This window comes from Pseudorca crassidens, chromosome Y (genome assembly GCF_039906515.1).
Source record: "Pseudorca crassidens isolate mPseCra1 chromosome Y, mPseCra1.hap1, whole genome shotgun sequence".
In the NCBI taxonomy this organism is placed as follows: domain Eukaryota; kingdom Metazoa; phylum Chordata; class Mammalia; order Artiodactyla; family Delphinidae; genus Pseudorca; species Pseudorca crassidens.
The window spans coordinates 6,353,232-6,365,841 of NC_090318.1; the positions used below are offsets into that span (position 1 = coordinate 6,353,232).

The 12,610-nt window shown below is 47.2% G+C and overlaps 1 protein-coding gene across 1 annotated transcript in view; it reads right to left on the reverse strand.

The window, feature by feature from the left end:
• The window catches only part of LOC137217831 (anosmin-1), a 190,442-nt gene that overhangs the window by 37,105 nt on the left and 140,727 nt on the right, over positions 1-12,610 (reverse strand). Inside the window, exons 5-6 of the mRNA XM_067724790.1 lie at positions 9,372-9,556; positions 6,752-6,881 (exon numbers count right to left, since the gene is read on the reverse strand). Coding sequence (XP_067580891.1) covers positions 6,752-6,881; positions 9,372-9,556 — 315 coding nt within the window. The remainder of the gene's footprint in view (positions 1-6,751; positions 6,882-9,371; positions 9,557-12,610) is intronic.

A 12,610-nucleotide genomic window follows, 5' to 3' on the forward strand; every position in this document is an offset into this window, starting at 1 on the left:
CAGTTAGAGTTTTAAAGCAATGATATAACCAGTCACACGTTCTCCAGCTAATTCGTAGGTTAGTTCTGATATTTAAACTGGTTTTTCTTTCCAGACACAGCGGCTGGAATAATTTTACTTCCCTCATTAACAAAAAAAAAGAAAAAGAAAAGAAAGACAGAAAGACAGGAAAGAAAGGAAGGAAGAAAGAAAGAGAAGGGAAGGGAAGGGAAGGAGGAAGGGAAGGGAAGGGAAGGGAAGGGAAGGGAAGGGAAGGGGGGAAGGGAGGGGAGGGGAGGGGAGGGGAGGGAAGGGGAGGGGAGGGAAAGGGAAAGGGGAAGGGAAGAGAAGGGAAGGGAAGGGAAGGGAAGGAGAAGAAAGAAATCCCCCTGCAGTATCTAGACACACAACAACTTAGGGGAGCTGCAGAAGCTGCACGGCAGGCAAATTTCCAGCTATTACATAGTTTCAGGACATGTGCTCAGCACAGTGTCGTCCAGTGGAAATGGCACACAGAGCAGCTGCATAGCAAGTCATGGGTCCCCGTGGAGCGACAGGGACCTTTATGACCACAGTGGAGTCTGTTCCCGCTTTCCAACACTCCGTAATGTATGCGTGGAATAACATCCCGTGTGATGCTCGTATGCTGTGAAAACAACGTCTGCTTTTCTTCTGCTTTTTAATGTATCCTGTACACATGGGGAAATAAGGGGGGAAAGATGGATGGAAAACTCTGAACTTGGAAGGAGGTGAATATAATAACTGTATTATGTACATTAGAAGACGTATTAGGTTAATGACAACGGAAGGTGGATTTTTTAATTTGTCTTCGTAAGATCTCCTAAAAGCACATTATTCAGTGTTACATGGATACGGACTAGCCTCAAACATCCAGACCAACGTCTGTGTGCTTTTGGCAACACGCAAGAAAATGAAGCTGGGCTTTGCTTACCATAATGCACAAAACCGTCCGTCTTCCTGCTTCCACTGCTGATGTCGACACACAGAAGTCTCTGTAGCCCTTTATTTCCCCAATTCAGTCAACTTGTAAGCAGTCACTTGCAACAGGAAGTGATACTAGTAACGTATATTTGCAATACCAAGCATGCAGTATGTGCACATTTTTTGCCCTGTCCGTAAATATCAACATGATCGAGAGAATGTTCAAGACCAGTGTATACCAAAGTATGTTATCTGCTGGCAAGAGCGTCACTCTAAATTGATGCCCGCCACTTTGGGGCGCTCTGTGGGTCAGCAGTCAGGGGCTGCTTCGCCAAAGAAGCGGACGACAGTGTGAAACGGATCTGATGTTGGGAAGGGCGATGGCAGATTCGGGAGGGAAGAAAGCAAGCCTGGAAAGGCCTGTCTGTCTCCACTTACTATTACGTCTGTCCCACATTCGGGAACACGGGGGCTCCTTTCATGATCTCGCCAAATTGCGTCCATCAAACTATTCATATCTTTGTTTTAAACCATAATTCAAAACACATTAGACACGTCTGTAACGGGAATCTTGTAGATATTGAGTAAACCAAGAGGTAGACAGCAGACGCTCTCGGGGTGCCACCCCTGTCCCCTGTCCTGTGCTATTTCAGGGCACGTCCGCTCAGCTTGTAAACGACCACACCTCTGTCTGCACCCAGAGCAGGCTCTGTGCGTGTGCAGGACACAGACGCCCAGAAGCAGCCCGCCTGCAACGCCCCAGTTCCCCAGAGGGCGAAGGGCTGCCCACAGTGGCAACTAGCGTGAGAACGCGCCTTTGTGTTCCGCCTTCCCTTCCCAGTCACCTTCCCCTCTCACCCCCGCCCCTGCCCACCCGGTGTCCTGGATCCTTGCCTCTGTAAACTGCTTCCATGTGGAGCCTTAACTTGCATGGGCGTCTGGGGATCACGTCCCTGGCAGGTCATCTCCCGCATCAGGAGTCCCACGTGCAAACGCCCCTGTGATTCCACACATATCTACACCTGTCTCCCATTGCTTCCTAGGGTTCACTCCCCACGCCACGGGATGGAAAAGTTTCCAAGACCCTAGGGTCTGGCAGGCTTGGTGCCCAGAAAAGCGAGCGCTTCATCCTAGGAGTAGCCTAGGAAGGCAATTCACCATGTGGAAGGGTTACCGTTTCCATTTTCTCCATTAAGAGACAAAAAGTAGAAAGGGACATTATACATTAGTCTATTAAATTATCTGTAATTTTAGTTTTTAAGGTTGTAGCCAACTTTCCTTCTCAAGTACCAGGGAGAAAGACAGTATAGAGCATTTAAATAAGTAAATACAGAAAAATCACCTCAACCTTGGGGAGGGGCGTTGGCAGGGGTTAGCAATAAAAATATCCAGAAACGGTATTCACCTGGAAAGAAAAAGCCTGAAACTGACTTACCAATCTATGAACAACTCAGAATTTTCGTATAGAAAATAGGTATTCTAAGGGGTTAGGATTAAGTTATAGGGAGATATAAGAGTTAAAGGGAGGGCTTCCCTGGTGGCGCAGTGGTTGAGAGTCCGCCTGCCGATGCAGGGGACACGGGTTCATGACCCGGTCCGGGAAGGTCCCACATGCCGCGGAGCGGCTGGGCCCGTGAGCCATGGCCGCTGCGCCTGCGCGTCCGGAGCCTGTGCTCCGCAACGGGAGAGGCCACGGTGGTGAGAGGCCCGCGTACCGCAAAAAAAAAAAAAAAAAAAAAAAGAGTTACAGGGAAATTAACTGAGTAACCAATCTATTCGGGCAAACCACAGACTAGTAATTTTGTATTTGAAAGTAACCCTAAAGAAGAGAAAGACAGGAATTTTGGCTTTTCTGTGAGAATCAGGATGAATACCAGGCAGCAGGCCTAACTAAACTAAATGACGCCCACTTTACCAAGTTTTTTTATCGTCCTATTTAATTTTGCTTTTATTTTCAGAGGTGTTCGTGGAAGATGGAAAAGATCCTTGCCCCTTCCCTTGAGCCAGCCTTAAATGATCAAGTCTGGTCCCATATGCAAGTTCAAATGCACTAGAAAATGGCCTACCCTTTGCACAGACAACTATTTTGGAAGCACTATTTCTTTCTTAAAGTAATTTTAAACCACTAGAAGACGTACAACTGGTACAGTGCCAGTTGGTTCTGGAGCAGGGCGGGCATAAGTGGGCTTTTAATTAAATGAAAATGCACCGCTTTTGGAAGCGCTGCAGTGACCGTTAAAATGTGGTGCTATTTGCTTTTACAAACCACACCGCACATGCATCCTTCCATACGTCTCAAGGCAAGGCGCATTCCGGACTTCAGTCCCTGTGCTCTGCAAACCAAACGCGTGTGTGCGCTGGTCATCACAGATCCTCTGGTGGTCTCCGGGAAGCTGCATCACAGAACGGGGCTGGGGGCGAGGGGATGACAGGCCTGCCTGACGGCTGAAGACATTGCCAGAACGGTCCACCTCGTCTCTCCCCATCTTACTCCACTGCATTTACAAATATACAAAAGTGCTTGCTAGGGGAAGAAAATGTAACAGTCTTACTGAACTAGAATTTATATCCCATACAGTTCACTCAAGCGTGCAAGCAGTGATTTCTAGTGTTTCCTACGGGTGTGACCACCACCACTACCCATGTTAGAAGGATTCCTCTACCCCGTTAAGATCCTCCGTGCCCTGTCGGGAAAATTTTAAGGTAGAAACAAAGTTATTTTTGTGTCTTCAGCTGCTCCTTTGATTACTCGTGTTTCCATCACGTCCAGGGTCCTTCACCGGGGTACGTCCACCCCTCAGAAAAGCCCCGTGTGCAGGAAAGGCCCTAAAACACAGCAGTCGTACTGGCTGGGCAACGATTACTCTTCTGGAAATATGTGCCTCCCCAAAGGAAGAAAAGAGTCTTCCCCTGAAACACCCTCTTGTCTCAGTCATCTCTGTTTTAGTCACACCAATCGCCCAGCAGTTCCTGACCAAAGACCCTGGAGTCATTTCCTACAGGCCACGGGTAAGTCCCCAAAGCCTGTCAGAGTCACCTTTCCACATGAGCTCCCCGGACAGCTGACTTCTGCCTCTGTCCACGTTACTGTCGCCTTTCATTACTGCTGCTGCGTCACTGGTTTGCTGTGCTTTTTAGATCCACATATAAACGGCAACGTAGAGCGCTCGTCTTCCTCTGTCGGGCTCTCCTCACTCAGCGCAGGGCCCTCTGAGCGGGAACACTGCACTGGCGCTCCGTGCCGTGACCCTGGACACCCAGCGCGCCCAGCCCCTCCTTCCTTCCAGTCTGCACCCTTCTCTGCTCCACCCTCAGGCTCCACCCCCTGGAACCGGAAGGCTCTTCCTTCGGACGGTGCAAGGCCAGCCCTTCACTCCTTTATACAGCATCTCTTCTGTGGCCGCCCTCCCTGAAATAGGAAAAAACAAAAGCACCCCCTTCCCCACAGCTCCCGTGTCTGTTCTTTATTTTTCGCACTGTCAGTTATCACTCTCTACCCTAGTATACGAGAGTGTTTTATGTATTAATCTTGTTTACTGTTTCCTCTCACCCCCAATGAGAGTGAATCCGTGTGTGTGTGTGTGTGTGTGTTTTCCACAACGGCAGACATTTTTGTCTTTTACTTGTTACCTCAGTGCCTAGCACAGTGCCTGACACAGAGCAGGTGCTCAACAGACATGTGTTGAATAAAAAAAGGGAATGAAACGTGAGTGATAGAACAAGACCCCAAAACACTTTATTTCTACCCTAAAATTCTCCCAGTAAGCCAGGGAGGCTCCTGGAGGATTCTAAAACTGTATAAAGGACACTTGCACGACTTTATGGTAAATACTAAAAATCACTGGCTAACACACTTAAGATGAGTGAATTTTATGGTATGTAAATTATATTTCAATAAGGCTGTTAAAAATTATTTTCCCAGTAAGACACAGTTCTACGCTTCGTGAGAACTGACTAAGGTGAGGGAAGACAGGGTACCACCTTGTAAACGGTGATGTATCCTTAGCCACATCCTGCAGAAAATGCTTTCAACTGTTTCGTGGGTCTATTATATTCCCATCATTCTGTGGCGCATCTCCAGTGGAAACAGTAGAATCTTCCATAAATTCTAGGCATAATAGTTTTGGTTTCAGAAGTGCAAGAGCTGAAGTCTGGAATGCTGAATGTTGGGCATATTTGTAAAACCAAGAAATAGAACAATTTAATGGTGACTGCAAGGTTTCCCCCAAATGGTGCACTTCCCTTCAACAAAAGCCTGTTTAAATGTGAGGGATGCTGCTCTAATTCTAGACATACACGGTCCTCAGACATGTAGGAAGGGCTGGGACAGCACGGCCTTGTTCCTTCCCCAGAACGGTTGGCAGCCACCGGGCCGGCCCCGGGGACTGTCACAGGGCCTCTGCCCAGACCCCGTCTGACTCTGAAAGGGATTCCACCCCTGTCTGCAGAGGCTGGGAGCTGCTCTGCCTCATGTCTGGACATGCAGCCACGATCTGAGAGCGCCAGACCCCAATCCTGCCGGCAAGGGAGGAGATGGGAACGCACTGTGACCGCAGCACGCCTGGACCGCATGTGAACTGCCAAGGTCAACGTGAACGCTTCTCGAGCCCTGTACCGAGCCCTGCCTCTGAACCCACTGTTAATTATTTATTCCCACGGCCTCTCTCAGTCCTCGGACCACTTGGACACAGTCCTCAGACAAGGAAGGTCTGACGTCTGTATTTCTTATTTCATTTTTGGACCTGCTCAGTGTATCTGCCTCGGGGTTGGCGGGGGTGTGTGCGCTGCACCTTTTTTTTCTTAAAAGGACTTTTTAAAAGAAAGACTTAAAAATCTACAACGTACGCCGTAACAGAATTCAAATACTAAGTTGGTCTGCTTGCAGGGTCCCCACTTGAGACCTATGATTGTGCAGAGAAAGGTGTGGCAATACTATCTGGTGAGAAACGGACAGACTGACGGAAGCATACATTTTACCCAAAAGGGGCGGAAGCTGCAATTTACAGCAGCCGGTTCGGACCTTCCCGTTTTGAAAGACATGACTGATGTTACCAGTCTCACATTCTTCATTAATATCATAATGTATTCTTAAAATAAACTTAAACGAGCTCCCTAAGAGGATAACTGCTGGTTAGTAAGGGAATCAGTGGACGAACCTCTATCCATGAAGCTGGCCCTCGCTATGAGCCAGGCAGATGTATCATTAATTCAGAGCGCACACAGCCATCTCAACACAACTGGAGAAATAAACACGGAGCTATTATTAATACCCAGTCAAATGATGTCCTCCCACTATCACAGACTAAACTAACCACACATGTAATATAGTTAGTATTCAGCGGATCCCACAGAGGTTTTAAAATAGCACTGAAGTAGGAACTGAACAAAACGATAGCCATGATAAAGTGACTCGGGAGGGATTTAAATTCTGCCTCTTATGAAACAAAAGAGATTAATTCACACTCAGTATAGCAACGGTTTCAAGAAACCTGCATAGTCTGATGTAGCAGAAAGTAAACCTTTCTCTCCAAAAACTAATTGAATGGTGCTTGACTCAGAATATATTGAGAGAGCCAACGGAAGTTGATCATGGAAAACCATGACTTCAGAGTTGAGAAAACCCCATCACATTATCTTCTGCAGTCTCTCAGAGGTAAAAGCCCAGGGATGGTCCTAATCACAAATTCGCCGGCACCTTCAGACCCATCTGGTCCCGTTTGCTAAGCACAGCACAGCCACCTGTTGGCCAACCACACGTAAGAACCTGGAGATGAGGTGGATGCGCCCCCATGGCGAGTTGGACATAGAGGGACAGGCAAGCGATACTGACCTTTGGAGGAGCGGAAGTGTTTGCTGGGGGCGGTGAAGCCTCGGGTCCCGTGCACGTTCACGGCTGCCACGCGGAACTGGTACCACCTGCTGGGCCGTATGTCGGTCAGTTGGACCCGCTCATCCGTGGTCTGAGGGGAAAGTCACAGAGCACAGAGATCCCCTTTATCCTGACGTGCCCGTCAGGTCTGTTTTAGAAACACACGCACTTATCAGCCCATGCAACACAGCCTCGCCGTGCCCTGCCCTCCTGGATGAGAGCAACCCGTCCTGCTCCGGTAGGGGAGGGGCTGTCGGGGACCAAGGAATTCCTAGGGAAGGTTCCAACTGCTTGATTCCATTCATAGGTATTTCACCTCGAAGAGTCAAAGCTCTCTGGAAGTCAAAATCTCGTGACAAATGCTTGGGCTGTTTTAAAATCTGGTGACTAAATACAGCATTGGAGAGATTTCATCAATAAATTATACTTACGAATGAATAAATACATGAAGGAATCATTACAGTATAGAGAAAATGAAATCGACTTTAGTTTATAGAAGGGAAATGCCTCCTACTTGCTCGCCAAATATAATTTTGGAAGTATGGACGTGAACCCACACGCTTAAATTCTGGAAGTACATTGCAACCCAAGACTTTTTTGTTTAATTTGAGTAAATCATGTAAGATCTGCAAAGAGTCGTGTTCCTGAAGGGTGAGGGATGTTTCGTCCAAGAAAAGGGTGAGGGATGTTCCTGAAGGGTGAGGGATGTTTCGTCCAAGAAAAAGATCTGCAAAGAGTCGTGTTCCTGAAGGGTGAGGGATGTTTCGTCCAAGAGAAGAAAACTGGACAATGGGACAGCTCCACAGGTCTTGCTGTCCCTACAGCTACGTCCCAAGATATCAAACAACTTGAGCATCTCCCCACTGCCCTCCCCTTCATCAAACTCAGGGCAATAGGCCTGCTTCCAGCAACGTCCTAGGGTAGACGTGAAACCTTGGCCTTGACTCCGAGGGATAGACGCCCGAGTTCTACGCCTCACGTGTGCCAAGTGCTGAGCTCAGCTTGGCGCTCGGTGGATAAAACTGGAAAACAGAACTGAACTGAAACCCTCCTAAAGCTGAGTTTATAATAACTTACTGAAAAGGATCGTCATGTGTATTTTAACATTCAAAAGAAGGTAAGCATTTCCGAGATGAAAGGAAGAAGATGACTTCAAGTGTGGCTTTCTACCTCGTTTGGCAGAATTTGAGATAACATTTTCACTGACTTGTTTGTCTAGTTTTAGCTTTCAATTTAAGGAACTAAAGCCAGCATGCTAGCCACAGCATTCAGCAGACAGAGAAAGGAAGCATTACATGTGGTATTAACTAGTGAAAATAGTAATAATAACAGAAATGATAGTGCAAGGTCTTTCCTCTCTCCGAATAAGAGGATATGAAAGAGAAGGGCTTATCATCAGTTACTTTCATAAATCTTCAAATTTATAATTTGGAAATATTTGGAAATTGCATAATTTGGAAAAGTTACAAATGATACTGTAGCAATTGTTTAAGGGAGAATGCCGTGTAAACCAAATATAATTTCAGGCTGTATTCTGAACATCTTTATGTTTTGTTAAAACACAATTTTTTAACAAAATAGGTGTGGAATAGACTTGCTAAATTTATCTGACCATTTTTCGTCCCCCCTAATTTAAGATGTTTCTCTTAACATCACATTTCTCATTGATTTGGGTGGTATTTAAATTATTTTAGTGTCTATCCTTTCTGAGATGCTACTGTTGCGAAAGGGACCAAATTCTTCTCCTAAACACCTGAACGCTGACATTTATTTTATATTTACTGAAAAAAAATCATGGGAATCTTGTCCTTGGAGGAAAAAATGACCTGATCAACTTCAGGACAGAATTTCCCCCTATAGACCTACATGTAGAGAAGGCATTTCAGTTGCTGAAAAGCATGAAGCAGTTGTGTATTGAGAATTTATTCTTTCCTCCATCCGTGGAGTCTGCCTGCAGCTGGTAGTCCATTTAACAGCTCTTAAAAAGAAAGAAAATATTTTGCTTTTCACATTCACAAGACAGAGGAGGTAAAGCACTGGGAAGATAAACTCCATCCAGGTGGCCTCCCAGTTGGTAAGCTGACCGAGAAGAAGAAAGCACTAAGGGGAGATTGATGAGCTGCTGGCCGCTTCCCACTAAGTAGTTGTGTGATATGAATCTTCCTCCCGCCACGAGAGTCCCATGCGGAATAAAGGCTTAAATGTAGGAGAAATAGAGGAGAAGGCGTTGAGATGATCAACTAGCACATTGGCGAGTCCTACGGGTGTTGCATTTCCCTCACTCTAGTCGGTTTTAAGTTTATCTCAAGGAAGCGTACTTCTCGGAATAAATGTGAACACTCATTAGAAAACCGTCTCCCTTCCACGTGCGCTGTGAACACATGAAGCCAAGTTTCTCGTGGTACCCGGTTACGCCTACAGAGCCCATCCCGTCTTCCGCCCACACGCAGGGCACGTCCACCTTGCGTTACGTGATTTCGGCGCTCGGGTTGTTCTGACCGCGGCACAGCAAGCTCAGTTTCTCTCTGTAGGCGAAGGAGACACCGCCTCAAGGGGAAAGCAATGCCTATGAAGCACTAACCTGGGCTACCGTCTGCCAATGCGTGGAGTCGTCTTCACTGGGATGGATTCCATAATTCCATCTTCTCTGTACCACGTAGATCACAGGCTCAATTGAAATGTTGAATTTTGAGGACCACTTAATCTCCAGCTGCCCGGACTGCAGTTCTGTGAATCGTAACTCCTTCCTGGGCTTCAGGGGGACACCTGAAACAGAACCGCGCCAGTTAAAACAGCCCGTGTGTGACTCGGAGCGCGGCGAAAGTTGAGAAAGAAAATCTACGGAAGAGACAAATCTCATCTCGTGACAACGGATCCTCTATTTCCTTTCTTAAAGGCAGCTCCTCCCTATCAGGGGTTCACATTTGAAATCTCCTGACACGAAGTTCAGTTTCGCTCTCCCAGTTTTTTAGAGGGTCTAAACGGAGTCCTGATTCTGAAAAAGGTCACCTCTAGAGCAATGCCTTTATGCGTGTTCTTCCAAGTAAATCCTGTTACCAAGCTGCACCACTGGAGGCTAACCCGGAATCCACACGGGGCGACAGTCAGGAGGAGGCTTGAGCCCTCTTTCCCACGTAACACGCTCCGTCTCTGCCGACAGATCCCAGGGTCCCTAAAGCACGGTTCTCAAGTTTGCTCTCCTCTCTATCTGAGCGAGTTTTCCTCTTAAGGAAAACATCATAAAGCCCAATCGTCTCACGTGGTCCAATCTTACAAGAATGGTTTCCGAAGCATGAGTCTTGTGGATTCCCCAACTGACTGCTGGACCTCTGCCCTACTGACTTACCGTCTAAAATTGGAAAAAGGTGAATTGCTAATGTTTGGTTTGGGCATGAGTGAGTGCCTGGCTTCAGAAGTCCCTCGCAGGTGCCTCACTGGGAAGTAGTTCATCATTTTGATCCCTTTTTCCCCCTACAGTGCATGCAAGTTGCCTGGTAACTGAAAGATTTAAGAACCACGGTTCGAAATAGCAGCCGTCATGGAAAGGGAGTTTTAAAACCAATTTATAATACTAACAGGACATATGAAACTAACTGAATTAGGTCGAGTCTATGGCATCACGATTTTCAATGCCATCCAAACCCAGAACACCAGCTGCATTAAAATCATTCTCTGCTGAGAACGAGTATTTGCCTAAAGCACTGACAGCTGAGCATTGGAAATGGTTAGCTCAGAACGCTGCATTCATTTTTCCGTTTCTTGAGTTTAAACTGAGAAAACTAGAAAATGCGCAAATACAAAACATAAGCTCTGATGCATGTTAGTGATGCGGCTGAATTCAACTCATTTCATTCTGATCTTGATCCAAGACAAATCTTGTGCTGGGAACTTTTAAAGGCATTGAACACTGAGGTGGACAGAGGTGGATAATTTTAAAATGGCATATGTATATCTGCTCAAAAGCTCACTGACTCTTAAAAACTATTTTCTAGGGCTTCCCTGGTGGTGCAGAGGTTAAGAATCCGCCTGCCAATGCAGGGGACATGGGTTCGAGCCCTGGTCCGGGAAGATCCCACATGCCACAGAGCAACTAAGCCCGTGCGCCACAACTACTGAGCCTGCGCTCTAGAGCCCGCGAGCCACAACTACTGAGCCCACGAGCCACAACTACTGAAGCCTGCGCGCCTAGAGCCCGTGCTCCACAACAAGAGAAGCCAGTGCAATGAGAAGCTTGCGCACCGCAACGAAGAGTAGCCCCCGCTCGCCGCAACTAGAGAAAGCCCGCGTGCAGCGACGAAGACCCAATTCAGCCAAAAATAAATAAAATAAAAATAAAATAAATACAATTTTAAAAAACCCAAAAAACTATTTTCTAAACAACCACAGTCACCGCCCCTATTGCATTCTCCATGTTGATGTGCCGGCGGGTTGTATCTGTACGTTGCCCTTCACTTTACCATAAAGTTGTCTCATGTGATCCTTGCTGTGACCTCATCAACTGGGTGAAGGGTGAAGTAGCTATATTCTGAGCCCCAGGGAATTGAGTCTGAGGAAGATTAAATAAATCGCCTGGAGCCATGACCCATCTCCGGTTTCTCCCTGAATTTTCTGCCACATTTTGGATTAGGAAAAGCCACTTAGAAAGGTAGAGAAACAAAGGCGTTTCCGTAGCTCTGCAAGTCCCCTGGACATTCTGATTCTAACGTCCTTGAAGTTCCTGGTTGCTGTGGGACTCTTCCGTCCTAGTCTTTGCTCCTGCTGTGCCCCCGCAAGAGCCTTTTTCAAGCTCATCTCAGAAACTTCCCGGTGCATAACGTTACACTGACGCTTCCATGCCCAGAATGCTTCTGCAGAGCGAGTGATTCTCACATCTACCCCCAGTCCCTCTCTGGGCTGCAGGACCTCATCCACCTGCATAAGTCCCCTCTCAAATGCCTGTCCCCAGATACGCCCCTCCTCCTGAGACGTAGGTCTTCCTGACATCTCTAGGCTGTTGGACATCGAAGGGTTCCCAGAACCTTCTGTCTTGTGCTTGCACCTACCAACATCCTCTGGTTTTACTGCAGAGTATAACTTCAGGAACCCCTCAGTCATCCTGTCTCCATGGTGACCACCTCTTTTAGGCACTTTCCTCTCCTGTCTGGACCGTCACCATAGCCTCTAACCCATCTCCCTGCAAGCCAATCTCTTTCCTCTAATTCCCTCTTCACCGTATTTGTGGTTATTTTCTTCAAGTGGAGGAGAGAGGCTCTCCTTCTCCTTCTCAGAATGTTCGAGCGCATCTGTTTGCTACAGAAGGGAGGGAAACGTCTCTGCATCTCACTCGAGGCATCCACCTTCACCACCACCTACCAGTTATCTTTCAGTTGATCTCGTGGTACATTTTACGTGTCTGTCGCACACCTGCCTTTACACCCACAAACACACTGCCAGGCACTCCCTACTACCACGGCCTGTTCATGGTGTCTTCTTCACTCTGAAATCTCTTTCCTTCTATTTTCGGACCACAGACCCTGGAATACTTCCAGGCTCAGTCCAAATGCCACCCTTCGGAGCCACTTTCCCTAAGGCTCCCAATTGGAAAGAAAGGCTCCATTCTTCTGCTAGCTCTTCAGCATTTAACCTGTCAGTGTCGAAATGCAGTTAACTGCCTCCCTCCACAGCCAGCTTGTGTAATGATGTCTGCCTTCGCCACAAAGCTAAAACCCCAGAGGTCAAGAACCACATCTCCTCAATTTCCACGTCACCATGTCCTCGTAGAGGGCGCTCTGCAAGAACGAATGGCCCGGAACTGTTCGTTGAAGAAACAGCCCAACCCGC